Raw genomic sequence first — 17,677 nt, 5'->3', positions numbered from 1 at the left:
CACCAACTACTTCAACTTGGCGACCGCTTAGGAGTACGACATGTACGAGCATGTCACATAGGTGCTGGTACAAAACCCTGCGTTACCTTGGTACTCTACTAATCTACCCAATGGAACCAACGAAGCAGCTTGGTCCAACTGTCACCAACCATTGATGCCATCAGAGAGTCAATTTTGACGCCTTTCGTACTACCAGCTAATGTCCACCTAGTCAACCCGGCCTACCCAACAAAGGCTGTGGCGTATACACGGTGAAAGCAGCAGCGCCGCCCTACCTAGTGGATGGGGCCGTTGGAATCATGTCGTATCAATTCAAAGGTCCCAGTTCGAAGCATGTTGTGCTGACCAGAGGGAACCCTGCAATCCAATCCAATCTCTCTTGATAATGTTCAGAGACATGCACCCTTTCCTCGAATACAGGACGTCATCACTGCAGGAGATGCCACAAGTAGTACAAGTAAATGAAAGCCTACTCAACTCGGTTTGCTAGATAAGAGCTCCGAGTTGAAACTTACAGGCCGCATGCTTACAACGGCGGTGGATCAGCACGGATCTTATCCATAGCCTTCTCGTTTCCGTTCCCACAACCCGAGAATCTCCATAATACTACGGCGAGACGGACGGACCATGACTCGGACAAGATCGGGTAGCTTCCCGATGAGGCCCTACAGGGATGGCGCCTGGTTGGCCATCGCCATCGTCGTCTCTTTTGTTCCTATCAGCTCTCAGGCTGCCGGTGCTGCGACCGTAGCGTGGCGCTACTCGACTTGAGTTCCAACGAGTTCCGCTTTTTGCGGTCGCGCTTGTGATGCATCAGGGCTCGTATGGACGCAGGACCGGGGGGTTGTGTTGTTGCATTCGCTGCAGCGATTGGGTGGCACCACATTCATGGATTGGGACACAGCAGGATTCCATGTTGGCAGCATTGATTCGCTTTGCTTTGCTTTGGCAGCCTTTTTTCATTCGTATCGTATCCTGTCGGCTTTGCATTTGCAAGGGCTCCATGCCAGCACACCCAAACTACTGTCGGGATGCGTCACTAGATGCAGCCGCATTTGCTTTTGGCATCGTTTACTCGCCGTTGTCTTGACGTGCGTTTTTTTTCTTTTTCCTACGGGTACGGAGTGGTATTTCCAATACGGCGATGATGCATGGATTGTACATTGAAGCTGCTGCAACTAACACATTCAACCCCTGGACCTGCTGCAATGTCGGCTCACAGCTTCAGCTGGCCAGGTAGCATTTGGGCCAGGTCATTGATAACCAAGTACACGTATCGTACTTGTACATCACGCAGGGAGAAAAAAGAGGCTTTCAAGCCAATCAAGGCTCATCCCAGCCGCTGGACGATTAGCTGCGGGCTAGCCTTTGCGTCCGATGTTGGGCCAAGTGAGAAGCGGCAATGCCGATCATCCAGGAACCTCGTAAGTTTTCCAGCCATTGCAATATACATAGTGCTACAGTAAAACAGAGCCAAGCTCCAATGGCAAAGCAGTAATTAGGTAGTCTAGCCAGCTGCCCGATATCTCTCTCTTCTCGCCTCCTTGCATCTTTCTGCCAGCGCACAGCAGCGTCAAGGAATCATACCGAAACCTTTTTCAGCTCCGTATCTTTTGTCCCATGCTGTTGCTACCTGACGTTATTACAGGCTAGCAAGATTTTCCTTTGCATGTTTGTACGTGCTGTTATCCATACGAGTCCAGCCTTCGCCTATTTTCCCCCTCGCTCTTCTAGGACGGGTATAATACCGTTTGTTGTAAGTGTTGTCGACAGCCTACACTTCAAGCTCAGTTTAGCTCACACACTATTGTCAGGCTATTCATACCCCTTGAAGGCAATCCCTCTGCCCTCACCGTCTGGACTTTGTGGCAGAAGAGCCAGGTCCCATTGTCTTCAACCACTGCTTGCTCCTGAGGCTGTTGAGAACCGACAGCTGCTGCTATATACTGCCATAGCTTCGTTTCTCTGGCCGGTGTCAAAACATCCCTCTCAAGCTCTGCGAGCCACATCACACATCTCTCGGTTTTCACAAACTTGAATTCGTGGCAATGTTGTCAAAAAGTCTGCTAGCGTTGGCGACGCTACTCGTCTCTGGCGTGTCAGCAGATCCCAGAGATCTGGGAACGGTGCTCGCTGGTAACAAAGATCTATCTACATTCTATTCGCTCATTCAGGTATGGATAATAGATTCATCTGTCTTATCTTACAACTAGTCAGCCAATTGGTCTGTGCTAATACGTTTCTGCAGAAATATCCAGATGTTCTTCTTCAGCTTCCCAGCTATGCAGGCGTAACCGTACGTGTTTTTTTTTTTGTTCAGTCTCTCACCACTCTTTAACCACCCTCATGATACCATGAGTTGGATCTAATGCCAATTCTATATACCTCTCTTACTTACATCGCATCTTCCAGATTGTTGCACCTTCCAATGAGGCCTTCAAAAACATTCCCTATACCGCTCTCAATGGCGTATGGGATCCAAATGACAAGGCCACCACCGTGCCACTCCTGCAATACCATATCCTCATAGGAACGGTTGCAACAGCTGGTCTTGACACTGGCCCAACCTATGTCCGGACCACGCTTCTCAAGAGCCCTAAATACACAAACGTGACGTTTGGTCAAAACGTCCTCATCGCCAAGCAGCCCGGCGACACTGTGGTCTTCACCACCAGCATGGGCACTCGTTGCACTCTCCAAGAAGGCGACATTGGCTTCCAGGGCGGCCTCGTCCAGGTGGTTGACAACTTGTTGATTCCTCCGTCACGTATTGAGAACACGACCGAGGCATTCAACGTGCCCAACTTCCTGGGCAGCCTCTACGCCTCCAAGCTCATGCCCAAGGTCTCTGACGAGCAAAACATCACCGTGTTTGCTCCCGTGGACAGTGCCTTTGCTTCTGTCGGCGGTTCTCTCAAGCACCTCGATGCCAAGGCTCTTGCACGCGTCATGGGATACCACATCGTGCCCAACCAAGTCCTCGTCTCGTCCTCCCTCACCAACGGCTCACGTCTCGAGACACTCGCCAAGAATGCCGCCGGCACAGCTCCCGAGTCTCTCGTCATCCGCCAAGCCGGCAATAACAAATACGTCAACTCGGCGCAGATTGTTCAGCCTGACATTCTCCTCGCCAACGGCATCATGCATCTCATCTCCAATGTCCTGAACCCAGATGCCGATGCCGCCATTCCCAATCCCACCGCTGTTACACAGGCGCCCGTGTTTCCCGTTAGCACGGCACGCAACCCTTTCACGTCTGATTTGCCTTGCACTGTGAGCTGCCCCGTTACGACGACGGCGGCTGATACCACCACGGAAGCAGCTGAGACAAGCACTTCTACTAGCATATTCACAACCAAGAGCAAGGCAGCTGCAGGAGCCATGGCCACGGCAAACATTCGTGCTGCGGGAGCGGCGCTGGGTCTGCTCGGCGCAGGAATGATGTTGTAAAAGCTTGAAGGTGAATTTTTTCTTTTTATCATATAGATGCATATATCTTCTCTTCATTTTGATAGTGAGGGAAGATTTCAAAAGCAGAGTCATGAACCTTCACTGGTATGAGCAGTAATGAGATGGGTTAAGACGTAATGAATGATGGATTGTTTTTTTCGGACCTCGAGGGTATCATAATAGAAAGGGGGCAGGTTTGTTACCTAGCCAAAGCTAGTATTTGCAATATGATGATGATTGAATCATCAATTGAGTTGTTGTTTTGGGATAAACAAGCGTTCTTAAGTCTATGTAATACGCTTCTCGTAGACACATGGGGGTCTCAATGTGAGAGTCTTCATGATAATGTTAAATTTCATGTTCTCTTATAGATAGAGAACCTAGAATTTGCCCACTACATCTGCTAGATTTCAGATATATCTATCCAAGTTGATGTTTTAATTTTATAGCATCTTGCTGATCAGAAGTCAATACCATCAAATTTCATCGTTTTCTGTGCAAACCAAACAGCTCGAGATAACGATATTGATATATACATGACATGAATTAATCTCATACTAAAGATCCAACCCATCGTTACCGATTACTGTCTATTTACGCCGTGAAGTAAACGTGATCAAAGCTATTGCAGAATACTCCATCAACATCAACTTGAAGGAAATATGCAGGGTAAGGCATCCATATAATCGCACATCACAGTATATCAGCAATAGGTAGACATGGTATAAAATCCTTGCATTATGCTGTAATACCTCGCCTATCTAGAGGCGGCTCTCTACATTCTCAATCCATTAACAAGGCTCATCGGCCATCATGATATCTGCACCTATACAATCCCTACAAATAGAATCCACGGTTCCCCGAAGTTTGTTGCCCATTGCTGAGGCTTCCCCTATGCCTTTCCGAGCTCCCAACGCCACTGCTTTAAAGCAAATCAAATTATTCCCAAGCCTAAGCCTTTACGCCACCGGAGAGATGACCCTTTTCTCATCACCTGTAGTTACGACCTCTGTTCCGCGAAGCGCTTCGGTCGCTGTCGAAGCTGCGGCTACGACTTCGTCGTCGGGTATCGCGATCGTCATATCGACTGGCTCCATTGCCTCCTCCGCCGCCCCTTCGTCTGGGCGCTGGTGATCTGGATCTCGATCGGGAAGAGTATGAGCCGTTGGATCGACTGCGGTATCGACTACCACCACCGCCACCTCCTCGAGAAGAGGGGACACCGCCAGGAGATCGCGCTGGCGACAGGGAGTTTGGTCGGTAGACATCGGATCGAGGGCCGTATCTGCTTGACGGCGAGAAGCGGCGACGTCCACCACCTCCACCGCCGCCTAGAGGGCCAGAAGGCGGACCACCCCCACGAGAGCTTTGGAAGGGGACTCGAGGGTCGATGTTGGCACCTCGGCGGGCAAGGGGAGGGCCGGGCGACTTCCTGCGCGGCAGTACGATAGAAACGTTGATTATGGCGCCGTCGATTTGGGCCTCGTGCATGTATGAGATTGCAACTTCTGCGTCGGCTTGGTGTTCGTACAGGATATACGCGGTGCTTCGGTTGGTTCCAGCTATAATGCGACCATCACATGTCAGCTATTGAACTCGTTTGATTGAACTGTATGGGTAGAGAGCAACTGACAGGTTCTGTTCATTGGCAGATCAAGGTCCTTGATGTGACCAAATTGGCCAAAGATTTCGTAGAGATGCTCTTCATTCACATTCTTTGACAATCTCTCCACCACAATCTAGTTTGTAGCTGGTTAGCCTAGCTGCCCTGCCAGTGACCTCTGAAAAAGGCCATTAGCTGCGGAAACACCAACCTTGGTGGCTCTCTTGGGAGGACCTTCGCTGGGTGAGCGACTATCTCTACCACGCTCACGGCTTCTGTCACGACTTCCGCTTCTGTTTCGGCCATTGCGACGAGGCGGAGTGATTGATCGCGACCTGGATCGAGAACGCGACGGAGAGCGCGAATCATGGCGACGACGGCGATGGGTTGGAGGCGGCGAGCGCGAGCCGTTGGAATTGGATCGTGGAGGCGTGCGCGATGAAGCCCGGCGACGGCTTCGGGATGGAGATCGTGACGCCATTTTTGATGCTGAAATGGCGGATCTTTGGTGTGTTGAGACGGTTCAACAGGGAGGTTTGAGCTTTGTGACGGCCCGCCAGAGCTCATCGCCGTTTCTGGAGCATTTGGGGAAGTGAAATGCGTGGTCACGTGATGCCGTCTCAGGTATCTTCAGGTGCTGCAAGGAAGGAGCTGAAAGAGCTGCAAGAGGCTCGTTTTCTCCCCTCTTTCATGTTACTTTCTAGATACATCTTCCGAGGTGAATCTAAATGCCTCTCTATGAGTTGTATCTGATGTGGTTTTTTATTGACCGACGTTGACGTTGATTGTTCCTCAAAACCGACCAAACATCCAGCCTTTGTTTTCTCCACTGCTGCCATTCTGGGCCTTAAGTGACTTATGCCTCACCAACGCAGGCCACCTTGCGCGGCTCACAGCCAAATATGATGAAAAGCACTACTTGGAATGTTGAATGTTGAATACTTGCTTCACATTGCAATCATATTTGGCATACACGATATGTCACTTGAACGGTAAATGAACTTATCAAGCGCACTACTTTTGTAAGTGGTCTAGACATATTAAACATTCGGTACATATCTCAACAACTCTCTACTCTACAGGAGTCAAGCGAACCCAACATCCGTTAACCATCGATATAGTTGAGCCTATTTGATGCAGCATTGGCTTATCATCTCCAGGCTGGACGTCGCCAAATGTCTGGAGCACCCTTGTGATCAAGTACAGCATCTGGGTCAGAGCAAACTGCTGGCCAATACAGATGCGAGGGCCTCCGCTGAACGGAATATATTCCCACCTAAGATGATGTCAGTATTATTATTCGCAGTCACTAGTGGCAGCTCCATCGAAAGAAGTGCTTACCCTGGCCGATGCGTTTCCCATCTCTCGGGCCGAAATTCGTCAGCGTCATCACCCCAGTAGTCTTTTCTACGATGCAGGCTGTAGGTTGTGAACCGACAGTCGGTGCCTTTAGGAACGAAGAGAGGGCTCTGGCCATCAGGGCCACCACCCTTGGGCAGGACCGTATCTCTTTCAGCAGTGCGCATGTTGCTTGCTACAGCAGCATACAGCCGTAAAGCTGCAAAAGGTTGCGTGAGTCTCCCGCATCAAGCTCAAAGAGGGGAAAGGGGATACTAACTTTCTTTCAGCACCATGTTGAGATATTTGAGGTTTTTCAGCTCCTCCCAAGTGGGCTTGCGGCCTTCCAGCTCGGCAATTTCCTCTCTCAGCTTCTTTAGCACATCTGGTCGTCGAGCCAAGACCCAAAAGAGCGAGGACATGGTGCTAGCACTCGTGTCGCGGCCGCCCAGAATCAGCGAAAGCAATTGATCTCGCACCTCACGGTGAGAAGCTCCCGATTTGATGATTTCGTTCATGAAGATGTAGGGCCTCTCCATCTTCTCTTGAGCGAGCGCCTGGGATACGTGGTGGTCGACAAACTGCTGGGTGATCTTGACATATTCATCGAATTTCTTATCTGGCTTCAATAACGCTAACCATCCCAAACGGGCGCGGTTCGTTGAAGTAGTGAGGAGGTAATCAAACGCCGTCATGAATTCTAGAGACTCTTTTGTGGGGGACGTCAAAATAGAGGTTGAGTATCCGAACCTTGCAAGCAGTCAGTATTACTTCACTGCGATGATGTGCTTCTTGCTTACATGAAATCAGTTGATACATCCATGGTGAAATGGTATAGCAGCCTATCTATATCAAACTTGGATCCATCCCGTGGAAGTCTTGCCAAGAAGTTCTCAACATGTCTATCGGTGCACTCTAGATCGGCAATCTGATTCCGCACGAAGCTCGGGCGAATCATGGCGCGTGTATGCTGCCATTCGGGTCCGTTGACGGCGAAGATGGAATAGGGACCAAGTGTTAATATGCTCACTTGTTGTCGCAGCGATTTCATCGGCCAGTCCTCGAATCTCGTCGATAGCAAGGTTTTGAAGTTCTCTGGTTCCGAGGTAATAAGCATCCACTTACCCGTGGAGCTGAACCAATACGTTCCGTTATAGGTGTTAAGAAGCTTATCCCATAGCTCCAGCAGTTTATACTCCTTGAGCGCTTTGACCGAAATGCGGAGAATGTCCAGGCCTAAGATCGGATCTCGGTGAGGATACACATTGGCCAGCTTGCATCCATTGACCCGCGTACCCCGAAGGTAGTGGTGATTCCTGCGGAGAAGAGCGAAGACTGGAACCAAGACAATGGCGACGCCAAGGGAAGCGTAGGAGGCGAAGGGCGTGAGGTGCTCGTTCGCGGCGACCAGGACGATGCGCTCAAGGACCGACCAGGCGATGTAAGTGCCAGCGAGAGCAGCACCTACAAACGCCGCGATCTCACTCACGATGAGTGACATGGCAGTGTTTTCTGGTCTGTTGCGAGCTTGTACAACCGCTGACTAAAGAATGCGACTGTCTGGTAATCGCACACGAGTTGGCATCTCTGGCCGTTCTCACGACATGCGGATGGGTTTTCGCACGATGAAACCAGAGGCTAGGGAGGGCCCAGCAAATATATACGATTGTGAGCACCTATATACGAGCATGAGCATTGCGCTTATCCTCCGCTTTTATGCCCATAGCTTCTCCTTTCGTCACCTGTTCACATAAACCTCCGCATGAGAGATTGACCGAGAACGGTTTGATACGTCAGATGTCTTTTAAAATAGCCAATTACAGCAAATGGCGGCTGTCTCCCCGCCACTAAGCAAGGCTAGGTTGTGAGAGTTATACAACCAACTACCACCCAAAGACGATTGCCCGACCCCAGCAGGGAATACCATGCAATGTCACATTGATTAAGGTCCCGTTGCCTCTCTCTCTCTCTCCTTTTTTATTTTATTTTTATTTTTAATTTTTTTTGTATTACGTTACAACCAAAAAACAAGGGAAACCGGAAAAGGGAAAACAATCACTACAGGTACGGAATAATCGAGAACGAAGCGTGAGATGCACCGTATGATTCACCATCATAGAACTTGGCGGACTTGGCGGGGGTAAGACGAATGACATGTTGCATTTCTCGTTTCTTTCTACCCTTTTCACTGCTTTTCTGATGCTCTCACGTGTTTTAGAGTAATATTTTGGGCCCGTTCTAATGCAAGGAAATGAAGCTTAAGTTGATGGGCTTTGGTCGGGTTTCAGCTCTCCCTACATGTTCGCGACAAGCCTGAGTGAGCTGGCGAAGTTAAAAAGCGCCAAAGGATTCAGACAACCCTTGGCTACACCACGTTGGACAAGCTCTGGTAGCTTCACATGCAAATTGGCCATCCAATGACTGGGGTGACATTACAATAGATTTCATCTTTGAAAAGCTGCCAGTTTCGGCACAAGGTCTGCAGCCTCGGCTGCCCCGCCTTTATGGCCGCAAATTATGCTACCCCATTATGGGCTCTTGAGACATCCATTTATATGTCCATCCAGGGCCCGAGTCCGCGGACGCCGCGCTAGGAGACGATCAACTCGTGAATGAAGAGGCTCGGAGGGTCATGTTGTGTTAAGGCCGATGCGGAGGGGAAACCCGCATCGGCTGTATTAATTCCTAGTGCTACGACGTGGATCTTTCATTCTCGCAAGCGTTGGTTCGCGTGAGAAACTCTGTGGGCCCTACCAAGCATGTTCATTTGACATATACCAAACCGAAACATTGGGGTTTTGTCGGCCGTTGCTTTCGGATCCGGAGCTGGTAAAGGGCCCGGAGACGTTACATCAGTGGGATAACCGTGTCTGCCTATGTACTAATCACAGTGCGGTGGTGTGCTCACGATAGAGAACAATACGACACCCAGAAGATGGAGGGAAAAGTTCAAGCGATATATCTTAAGATTTCATAACTCGTTAAAAACTCAGCCAAGATAGTTGAGGAAAACACCAGTAATGTAACTTGGACGATTTCATCACAAGCATCTGCTGAAGCAGCTTCAAACTGCAACATTCGTTCTCTACATTGACCCAAAGACATGGATCATTTCCTGTCCAAGCAAACATCCAACCCAAAGACTCCCAAGAGTCGATATAAAACTAACCAACTTTGTCAGTAATTTGAAGTAAAAAGTAGAATACGCAGACAAAGGTAGACACTTACAGCTCCTCTCTTTATAAGCCTTGGCCAGCTCAGTGCGAACCTCATTCATCGTCGGATACGCATCTTCTTCAGGATGCCATTTCTTGATCGAAACTATATTCTCCAGAAGCTGAATGCCATTTTCCAGTTTCCCAGCATCCATGTACGCGCACGCGAGCTCATACTGCGTCTTCATGCGCAGTAGATGGTTCTGTTCAAGGCATTGTCTTTCCACCGCGAGAAGTTCCTCCAGTGTAGATATCCCCTTCTTTTCGTTGCCGGTTTCAAGGTATGCCAGACCGAGATCGTGTTCTGATGTGAGTCGCGAGACGTCGTCTGGTTCGAGGCGACTTCTTCGTATGACGCATGCAGATGATAATGCTTCTACGGCTTCTTTGGCTTTGCCTTGCATTAAGTAGGCGGATCCGAGTTTTGCTAGAGTCATGGCTAGAGAAATGCTGCGGCCTTGTGTCAAGGTTTCAACTCGGACGACTTCTTTCAGGAGGCTGACTGCGTCGTCTATTCTCCTGAGGGACAAGTAACAGCTTCCGAGCTCGTACTGAGAGGCTAATCTGTTGGGGTGGCCCTCGTCGAGGCTGCTTCGTATCTCGACGGCTTCTTCTAGAGCTGCTACCGCCTCGGCTACTCGACCGCTCTTTGTGTATGCTAAACCAAGCTGATGCAACGCGGCGACTCGACTGGGAAGAGCCCTTGTTGCGTCAGATATATCCCTGGGATATGCCATTTCCTCAAGAATAAGAATGCTATTGTCCACCTGATTATTCTGAAGATATACGCAAGCAAGCTGATACCGCATATCAATCCGGGTTGGATGATCTTCCCGTAGCGTTTCTTCGGCCACTTTAGTAGCGTTCTCAAAGACTCTTGCTGCTTCATTAACTTGGCCCGCTTTGAGATATGCTGCACCAAGATGATGCTGCGATACCAGCTTATCAGGATGACTTTCACCAACCCTTTGCTTCTCCAACTCATCAACCTGTGTCAATATTTCTACCGCTTTTATAGTTTGGCCGCTGTGAAGATATGCGGATCCCAAGAGACACCGTGCTTTCAACTGATCAGGATGACTCTCACTCAATCTTGACGATTGAATCGAAACAATCTCTTCACAAATCTCGATGCCCTTGTCGACTTGACCATCACTAAGATATGCCCTGGCAAGTTCGTGAAGCGAAGCAAGTCTTTCGGGATGCTCTTTATGGAAAAGTCGTTCTTTGTCTTTGACAGTTTTGTCCAACGTATTGATTGCGGCTTTGACCTGGCCATCGGCAAGATAAGCCCTGCCTAGTTCATGCTGCGACAAGAGGCGGCTGACGGGCAACTCATGAGGATGAGGGTTCTGTACCAACTCTTCGAGAATCTGGACTGCCTTTTGGACCTCACCGTTGTCAAGATAAGCAGTTCCCAGTTTTTGCTGCAAAGCCAGTAGATTTGGATGGCTCTTATCGGAGTTTTTCTGGAGATCAATGGTGTTTTGTAAAAGAGTCATGGCCCTCTCCCATTGACCATCCAGTAAGTACAGCGATGACAAGTCAGCTTGTACTTTGATCAGGATTGGATGTCCGCTGCTTAGAGAACTATCCTCAAGTCTCCCAAGTTTCTCTAGCAGCGCAATGGCATCCGCAATCTGTCCATTCGCACGATAGGCTGCAGCAAGCTCGCACTGAATAGCTATCCGATGAGGGTGATTTTGACGATATTTCGATAGCTTCAGGGCTGTCTTCAGGCATTTGATAGCCTTTTGAGGCTCGCCGTTCTGTCGGTAAGCCGCACCAAGATGATTCTCGATGGTTGGGCGCGATGAATGCCCTGATTCCAGCAGCCTGTTTTGTGTATTCTTTACCTTTTCCAGGATCTCGATTGCTTCTCTCGATTTTCCATTCTCAATGTGAGCTTTGGCCAGCCCGATCTGAGGACCAAGCCGATATGGATGGCGATCGGAAAAGTTCGTAGCCTGTACTTCATCAAGCTCCTTGAATATCGCAATTGCTTCATCAATTTGGCAGTTGGACAGATAGCATGTGGCAAGTTTGTACTTTGAACCAAATAGAATGGGATCGCCTTTCTCTCTGCTCGTCTCTTCGATGGATACAACTTCTGTAAGTAGCGCTATGGCTTCTTGAGTTCGCCCGATTGATTCATAGGCTTCACCGAGTAGATGTAGCACAGCCAGTCTGTCAGGGTCATCTTCGTTTAGACTCATGTGCGACTCGTGAATCTGACGGATATGCTCAAGAATGGCTATCGCCTCTTTCCACTGGCCGTTGACGTTGTAAGCTCGCGCAAGTTCCTGATCCGTTCCGAGACGGTTTGTGCCATGCTCATGAAGACTTGACTGCTGAACCTTTCGGACTTTCTGAATCGTCTGTATACACTGATCTATCTCTCCCAGATCAAATTGGTTGCGTGAGATCACATTAAATAGGGGAAGTAGGCCACTAGTTGGATTATCCAGAGTGGCGTCGAAATATCGTAGCATTTGCTCAAGAAGAGCCGATACTTCAGCGTCACATCTCATATTTCGCAGAGATATGCATATTTGAAGAAGGACTTGAAGCATATGTGCGGAACTCTCTTTCCCAATAGCTAGAGAGGGCGCTGCAATTAAAGTCGTAATGTGAGGCCCGAGCCTCTCGAAATGGGACTGCCATTTTGTTTGAGAGAACTGAGTAAGCGCAATTATACAAGCGGAAGACTGAATACTTGAACGTCGATGAGTTTCATCTTGACGAATAGCTACCCAACCATGAATGAGTGGGTGCAATGAGACCGTTGCATCGCTTCCTGCGGTTGATCTCTTGACGAGAGCTAAAGAAACGAGTTCATTGAGAGCCTGATCTAATCGGGCCTCATCCCACTTGTGTTTCTGGGCATTAATCCATGAAGGAAGTTGTGCGACATGCCACTGTGAAAGGTTGTCGAGTTTATCGTCGTCTTCTGGGATACTCTGAGCTTTTCTGGCCCCTCGCCATGCATGTTGGAAAAAGTCCACAGGAATGTCATCATAATGAAGGGTTGAAAGGACTTCCAAAAGCTGTAAAGCATCATGCCCAGATTGCTTATCTGAAGATTTTAACGCCTGGACCGAGATTTCGAAAGTCGTCCAGACGTTGCGGTATCTTGACTGAGCCTGAGAAGGGATAAACTTGAGCAGATTATCTCCCTGTTCTCGGAAGTCGATTATATACTTTTCCATGGATATATTCATTGAAGAGATGTAGGCGCCTGCTTGTAAGATGGCAAGTGTATGGAATCCCATCACTTCAACAATAGCTTCTGCAGATGCCGCGGACTCGGCACACAGTGTCTCGGGGACAGACATTGAATTCAGGAGCAGCTCAATACAATGCTCCTTGCTGAGGTTTCCAAGTTCTATGTGTCCGAGTGTCTTGTAAACGGCGCATTCTGGAAGCCTAGATGTCATCAACACAGTTCCTCTCTCCCCAGACGGAATATAGTCTGCATAATTGATTGAGCTATCATCCGCATTGTCCAAGATGAGTAGCCAAGGCTCATCCGCAGGCCAATTTGCAAGAAGATAGCGTACGTCTTCAACATCAGTACTCTCAGTTCTAAGAGCGTGAGCAATGATGGCAAATCCTCTGGCAGCTGTGGCCGCAGTGGCTACATCTACCCAAAACACGCCCCAGAATCTAAAGATATGTTAGTAGAAAGAGACGTGAATGACTCAGGGGCAGGAACGTACTGATTTCGGAGCTTACTCGCAACGTTCAAGCACACTTCGCTTTTGCCCTGACCCCCCATACCCGTGATGACGAACATTTTGTCTGAAGTTTTGGAGTCATTGAGCCTGGGATCTATGGCATCGATGATGGTTTGGACTATTTCATCTCTTCCAGTAAATAAAGCGCTTGGACGCTGCTTCACCGTCCAGTGGACGTTCATGGCTGACATAGAATTAGAACCGCTTCTTCTTTAACAAACCATTGTGGAATGATGTACAACATACGACCTGGTTCCATTACTCTTTGTAATTCCAGAGCTCTTTCAAGATCCGATACAATCATCTCCATGACCGACTCGCAACTCTCTGCTGTTGGAAACTTGCAGATTTTGCTATGGTTGGCTTTGAGGGCCACCTTTCTCTCTCGGTCGTCTGATAAGTTCAGAACTGCAGAATCTTTTTCAACAATCTGTAAAGAGAAGCACAGGGGAGAAAAAGGTCAGTGCCAAAATTGTTGAAAGAGGCAAGAGAATGACATATGTAAACATACCAGTCCAAATCTACCGTAATTCTCCGTCTCATAAAAGCTAATAACGAGACAGTTGGCAGGTAGATGACGCGCCTGTTCAAACCGTCGTATCACGTCACGAGAGCCCGCCTTCAACCCGTCCAATAAGTCATTACTAGGCGTTCCGAGTCCCGTCCTGACAATCTTGGCAGCAATGTCTCCGATGCCACTGTAATTTCCGCCTAGGTGAGGCGTTGCGAAGAAGACGAGGAGCCTGGTAGACTTGACAATGGATCCGTAAGCTGGATCAAGAGTTCCTTCAACCAGTGCCTTCAGCCCCAGACGTGGTTTGTAAGTATTACAAGAATTATAGGTATGGAAATCTTGGATCAAAGGAAGCCAAAACAAACGCATTGATCAACTGTGTATACTTACAGACTTGACAACTATGCCGCCCAGACTATGGCAAAGAAACACGATTGGCCTGAGCGGCGAGTCCTGGAATGCATTAGAGCTTGGACACAGTTTGCCTCCCCGCAGATCTCGGATAATGAGTACCTTTCTTTTGTCTTTTAGACAGCTCAAGAGCATCCGTGCGTGCTCATCCAGGCGCATCGCTGCCGCCGCTTTGGCCGGACTGGAATTATACGCAAACAACATGACTCGACACGGCCTCCCGATCCTCTGGGGGAGGAAATCCCGGATCCAGACTGATCCCTGGGAGTGCCATGTGGCTCGCGCATGGTTTGGATTGCCCTTGAAGTTGAGGCCATGAACAGCTACAACGCTAGAAGTTGAAACATTTGTAAGAGTGAGATTCTTCTCAAGAGGGCTGTTTCGTTCTTCTTACTCAATCTCCGGCTCAAGGGATTGAAGGCCACCACTTGTCTCCGAGTCGCCGTAGATGGTGTGCAATCCGGGCTCATACATTCCGAATAGCGCAAAGATATCTCCACCATGAATTTATTTCTGAGGTGACTTGTATTCGCAGGCAACGCTCACCTTGTCGTCGCAATCCTATCCATCTCAAGAATGCCACAACGAATAAAATGAGCACCAAAAGGCTATCTCACACAACCAACGCCTTGCAAAAGACAAATCAAGACAAACTCCCTCCTCAATTCCCAGATGTTTTTTCCCATCGCGCAAAAAGCCCAACCGCGCAGCTGATCCTTTTGGCTGTTGGTCGCCAATTGCGCATAGCCGCCCTTCGCTGGGGCTGAGCGGATGATGAACAGGGGTCCAAGCAAAATGATTTGATGGAGGCTGCCTTGCGTAGGAGCAGCACCCATAACGTGCATGTACTCCGTACTCAACGAATGTATGAGGAGCACACATATTGAGGAGTAAATGCGAGTACATTCTGTTGGCAGGACTGGAAACAAGGGCGATACATGAAACAAATGCTCTACTAGACCGCCGAACATACACGTTATCCCAGGCTAATCCTGTGTTCGTCTATCGACTTCAAATAACGTCAATTTGATTCCAAGCAAATAACAGCATTGCGCATAGAAAAAATTGTAGTGCAGACAAGCTACAGTCTCGAAGCCGAGTACTCAGCGCTGTAAAGAAATATCAACACGGCGGTAATCACGTATCTGCCAGACATGTACAAGAAGCCTATGGCGCAGTTAATCAACATCACAATATATAGCACATTATAAAAACAGAAAAGATGTACTCGTAAATACACTATCGGTGTGAACCAGTCGTTCTGGTTCTAGTCCAGTTCTCACTTGATTCTTAGACTCAATACCCTGAGATCCGATCAACTCCGTAAAGGAACCATTTTAGTCCTCTCTGCCTTCTGCCCTTGCGACATTTATATTTCAGGATCGTTGGCTGCGTTCTTCTTCTTCTTCTCCCAATTGTGAGTGTTTGTCGCAGAAGTAAATCTTCATCGCTGTCATTCGACCTGAAATTTGGTGTGAGGGGGTTGATTAGGCCTGGCCTTGGGAGTCCCTCAGCGCCTGATTAGCCGTTTGGGCCGCACGACGCAGTCGAGCCTCCAAGTTGGAATCACCCAGCATAGCACGTCCATTAGAAACAAAGTCGTCATAGACGGGAGCCAGGGCTTCAGATCGAAGATCACAGCCATAATAAAACAAGACGCTGCCATTGTGGTGAAAGCTTCCGTCGGACTTCTCAAAGAACCAGGTCAAGTTCTCGTCATGCTCATTGACAGTCCAGACAAGGCTAGGGTGATCCTTCTTGATAGCGGTGAAAACGTTCTCAGCCACATTGGTCAGCCAGCCCGACTTGGTGATGGCCAAAGTAGCAAGTGTAGCTAAGGGTCGGTTGTTGCCAGCAGGAATAACAATGGCAATGCACTGCAGTGCATCATCATAGTAGGCAGTAAAGGGGTTCTCCCTTAGGAGATCAATGAAGCGGTCAACAGTTGCCTCAGCGTCAAGGCCCTCTCGGTCACGAATCAGGGCTGCTTTAATCTTGTCCAAGTCCTTAAAATCTGACACGGAGGTCGCCTTTTGAATCTTGTCTCCTCGTTGGATCAAAGTGCCAGCGCCAGAGTCTGTGAAGAGTTCTTTTTGAAGGTCACTGGGATGGATGATGGCAACACTGGAGGTCCTGGGGAGGGTGTCGAGAAGCTCTTTGATCTCCTTGATCTTGAGGCGCGTACCATATCGGCACCAAGGCTGTGCCATGAGATGATCGTATTCCTCATCCAAGTTAATGTGGGAGATTTTGTCTCCTTCGCCGTTAAACAAGCCACCCTTCTCTGACAGATACACAACCTTCAAAGGCTCCAGTGCACGGGCAAGCTCAGCCGCAGCAACGTCAGCGTTAACGTTGAGCAGTTGGCCATCTGTAGACTCAGCCATGGAGGTAAGAACTGGAATATATCCGGCCTCAATGGATTGCTCGATAGCCTCCTTGTTAACCTTTGTGATCTTTCCAACGTACTGCCACTTCTCCTTGTCTAGATAATCAGCCATGAAGACGCCACTGATGGACCTGGTGGAAACGCCTAGCTGGTCAAGCCTGTCCACCAGTCTGAGATTCTCTTCGAGGAAGAGCTTGCGTGCCACGCCCAGAGTCTTGGCGTCGGTTACACGGATGCCCTCCTCGAACTGAGGCTCGACGCCCGCGTCCTCGAGCAAGCGGTTCAGCTGAGGGCCTGCGCCATGCACGAGCACAGGATATAGATCGAGGCTGCTCAACAGAGCAATGGATTGACATAGCTCGTCAAGATATTCAGTTCTCAGTTCTCTCCAGTTAGCCCAGCATCCGCCCCCTTCGACCTCAGTCACTTACAGAATAGCACCTCCACATTTGATCACAGCAAATTTCGAATGGGAACTTGTGGATGTGAATAATTTGAGATATTGCTGACTGGTTGATATAGATTAGTCGAATCTCTTCGGGCACGTGTTATCCCGTATCGTGGATGACATACCCCTCTCGCTTGCTTCCAATGCTGCTCAAAGTCTGAGCAACAATCTCTCGAGTTCGATCCTTCGCAGGAAAAGAGGCCAAAGTCCTTGTCGCCGACAGGCCCCTACGACCGGCCAAAGCCGGGCCTCGGATTCCGTTCGGAGCAGACGCGAGAGCCGCGGCCGCAGCCCGGGGAGCACCTCGTCGAGCTCCGGCCCTCAGGGCCACAGAGGTTGCAGAGAGCATGTTCCCAAGAATATCTGAACCAATTGGCCGGGCGAGTTTGCAAGTTTGCAAGAGCAATGGTCAAAGGATCAGCAACTGAGGATGCGCGAGAGATAGATCAGATAAAAAGAGTCACCCAGATTAGACTAGCAAATAATGCCAGCCGCGGTGGGGGGAGGGGCAGAAAAAAAACCCGCCCCGAAACCGCTCACCAAATGCGGGCAGGCGGTGAGACTGCCCCAAT

The 17,677-nt window shown here is 49.1% G+C and overlaps 4 protein-coding genes across 4 annotated transcripts; 1 reads left to right on the top strand and 3 right to left on the bottom strand.

Moving 5' to 3' along the window:
• Nucleotides 1–2,048: 2,048 nt before the first annotated feature.
• On the top strand, nucleotides 2,049–3,450 carry M431DRAFT_96310 (hypothetical protein; the record flags this gene model as incomplete). Its single annotated transcript, XM_024924810.1, has 3 exons — nucleotides 2,049–2,174; nucleotides 2,249–2,296; nucleotides 2,413–3,450. 3 exons carry the CDS (start codon nucleotides 2,049–2,051, stop codon nucleotides 3,448–3,450), a joined length of 1,212 nt encoding a protein of 403 aa, XP_024769935.1.
• Nucleotides 3,451–5,158: 1,708 nt separating this feature from the next.
• On the bottom strand, nucleotides 5,159–7,892 carry M431DRAFT_499695 (hypothetical protein; the record flags this gene model as incomplete). The annotated part of the gene is made up of 7 exons (XM_024917828.1): nucleotides 5,159–5,189; nucleotides 5,265–5,628; nucleotides 6,069–6,070; nucleotides 6,129–6,329; nucleotides 6,395–6,611; nucleotides 6,672–7,141; nucleotides 7,192–7,892. The coding sequence occupies 7 exons, from the start codon at nucleotides 7,890–7,892 to the stop codon at nucleotides 5,159–5,161; spliced, it is 1,986 nt and encodes a 661-aa protein (XP_024769934.1).
• Nucleotides 7,893–9,323: 1,431 nt separating this feature from the next.
• Nucleotides 9,324–14,966, bottom strand: M431DRAFT_125170 (hypothetical protein). The gene is made up of 8 exons (XM_024912237.1): nucleotides 14,663–14,966; nucleotides 14,371–14,599; nucleotides 14,248–14,310; nucleotides 13,855–14,142; nucleotides 13,590–13,773; nucleotides 13,326–13,527; nucleotides 9,620–13,272; nucleotides 9,324–9,555 (listed from the first exon to the last, which is right to left on the bottom strand). Exons 1-8 carry the CDS (start codon nucleotides 14,740–14,742, stop codon nucleotides 9,500–9,502), a joined length of 4,755 nt encoding a protein of 1,584 aa, XP_024769933.1. The 5' UTR covers nucleotides 14,743–14,966; the 3' UTR covers nucleotides 9,324–9,499.
• A 375-nt stretch (nucleotides 14,967–15,341) lies between these two features.
• M431DRAFT_512458 (hypothetical protein) lies at nucleotides 15,342–17,544 on the bottom strand. Its single transcript, XM_024919840.1, has 3 exons — nucleotides 17,231–17,544; nucleotides 17,089–17,166; nucleotides 15,342–17,034 (listed from the first exon to the last, which is right to left on the bottom strand). The coding sequence occupies exons 1-3, from the start codon at nucleotides 17,452–17,454 to the stop codon at nucleotides 15,756–15,758; spliced, it is 1,581 nt and encodes a 526-aa protein (XP_024769932.1). The 5' UTR covers nucleotides 17,455–17,544; the 3' UTR covers nucleotides 15,342–15,755.
• Between the last annotated feature and the right edge of the window lie 133 nt (nucleotides 17,545–17,677).

This window comes from Trichoderma harzianum (assembly GCF_003025095.1).
Source record: "Trichoderma harzianum CBS 226.95 unplaced genomic scaffold M431scaffold_15, whole genome shotgun sequence".
In the NCBI taxonomy this organism is placed as follows: domain Eukaryota; kingdom Fungi; phylum Ascomycota; class Sordariomycetes; order Hypocreales; family Hypocreaceae; genus Trichoderma; species Trichoderma harzianum.
The sequence above is the reverse complement of the archived record's forward strand: the minus strand, read 5'-3'. Positions and strand labels throughout refer to the sequence as shown.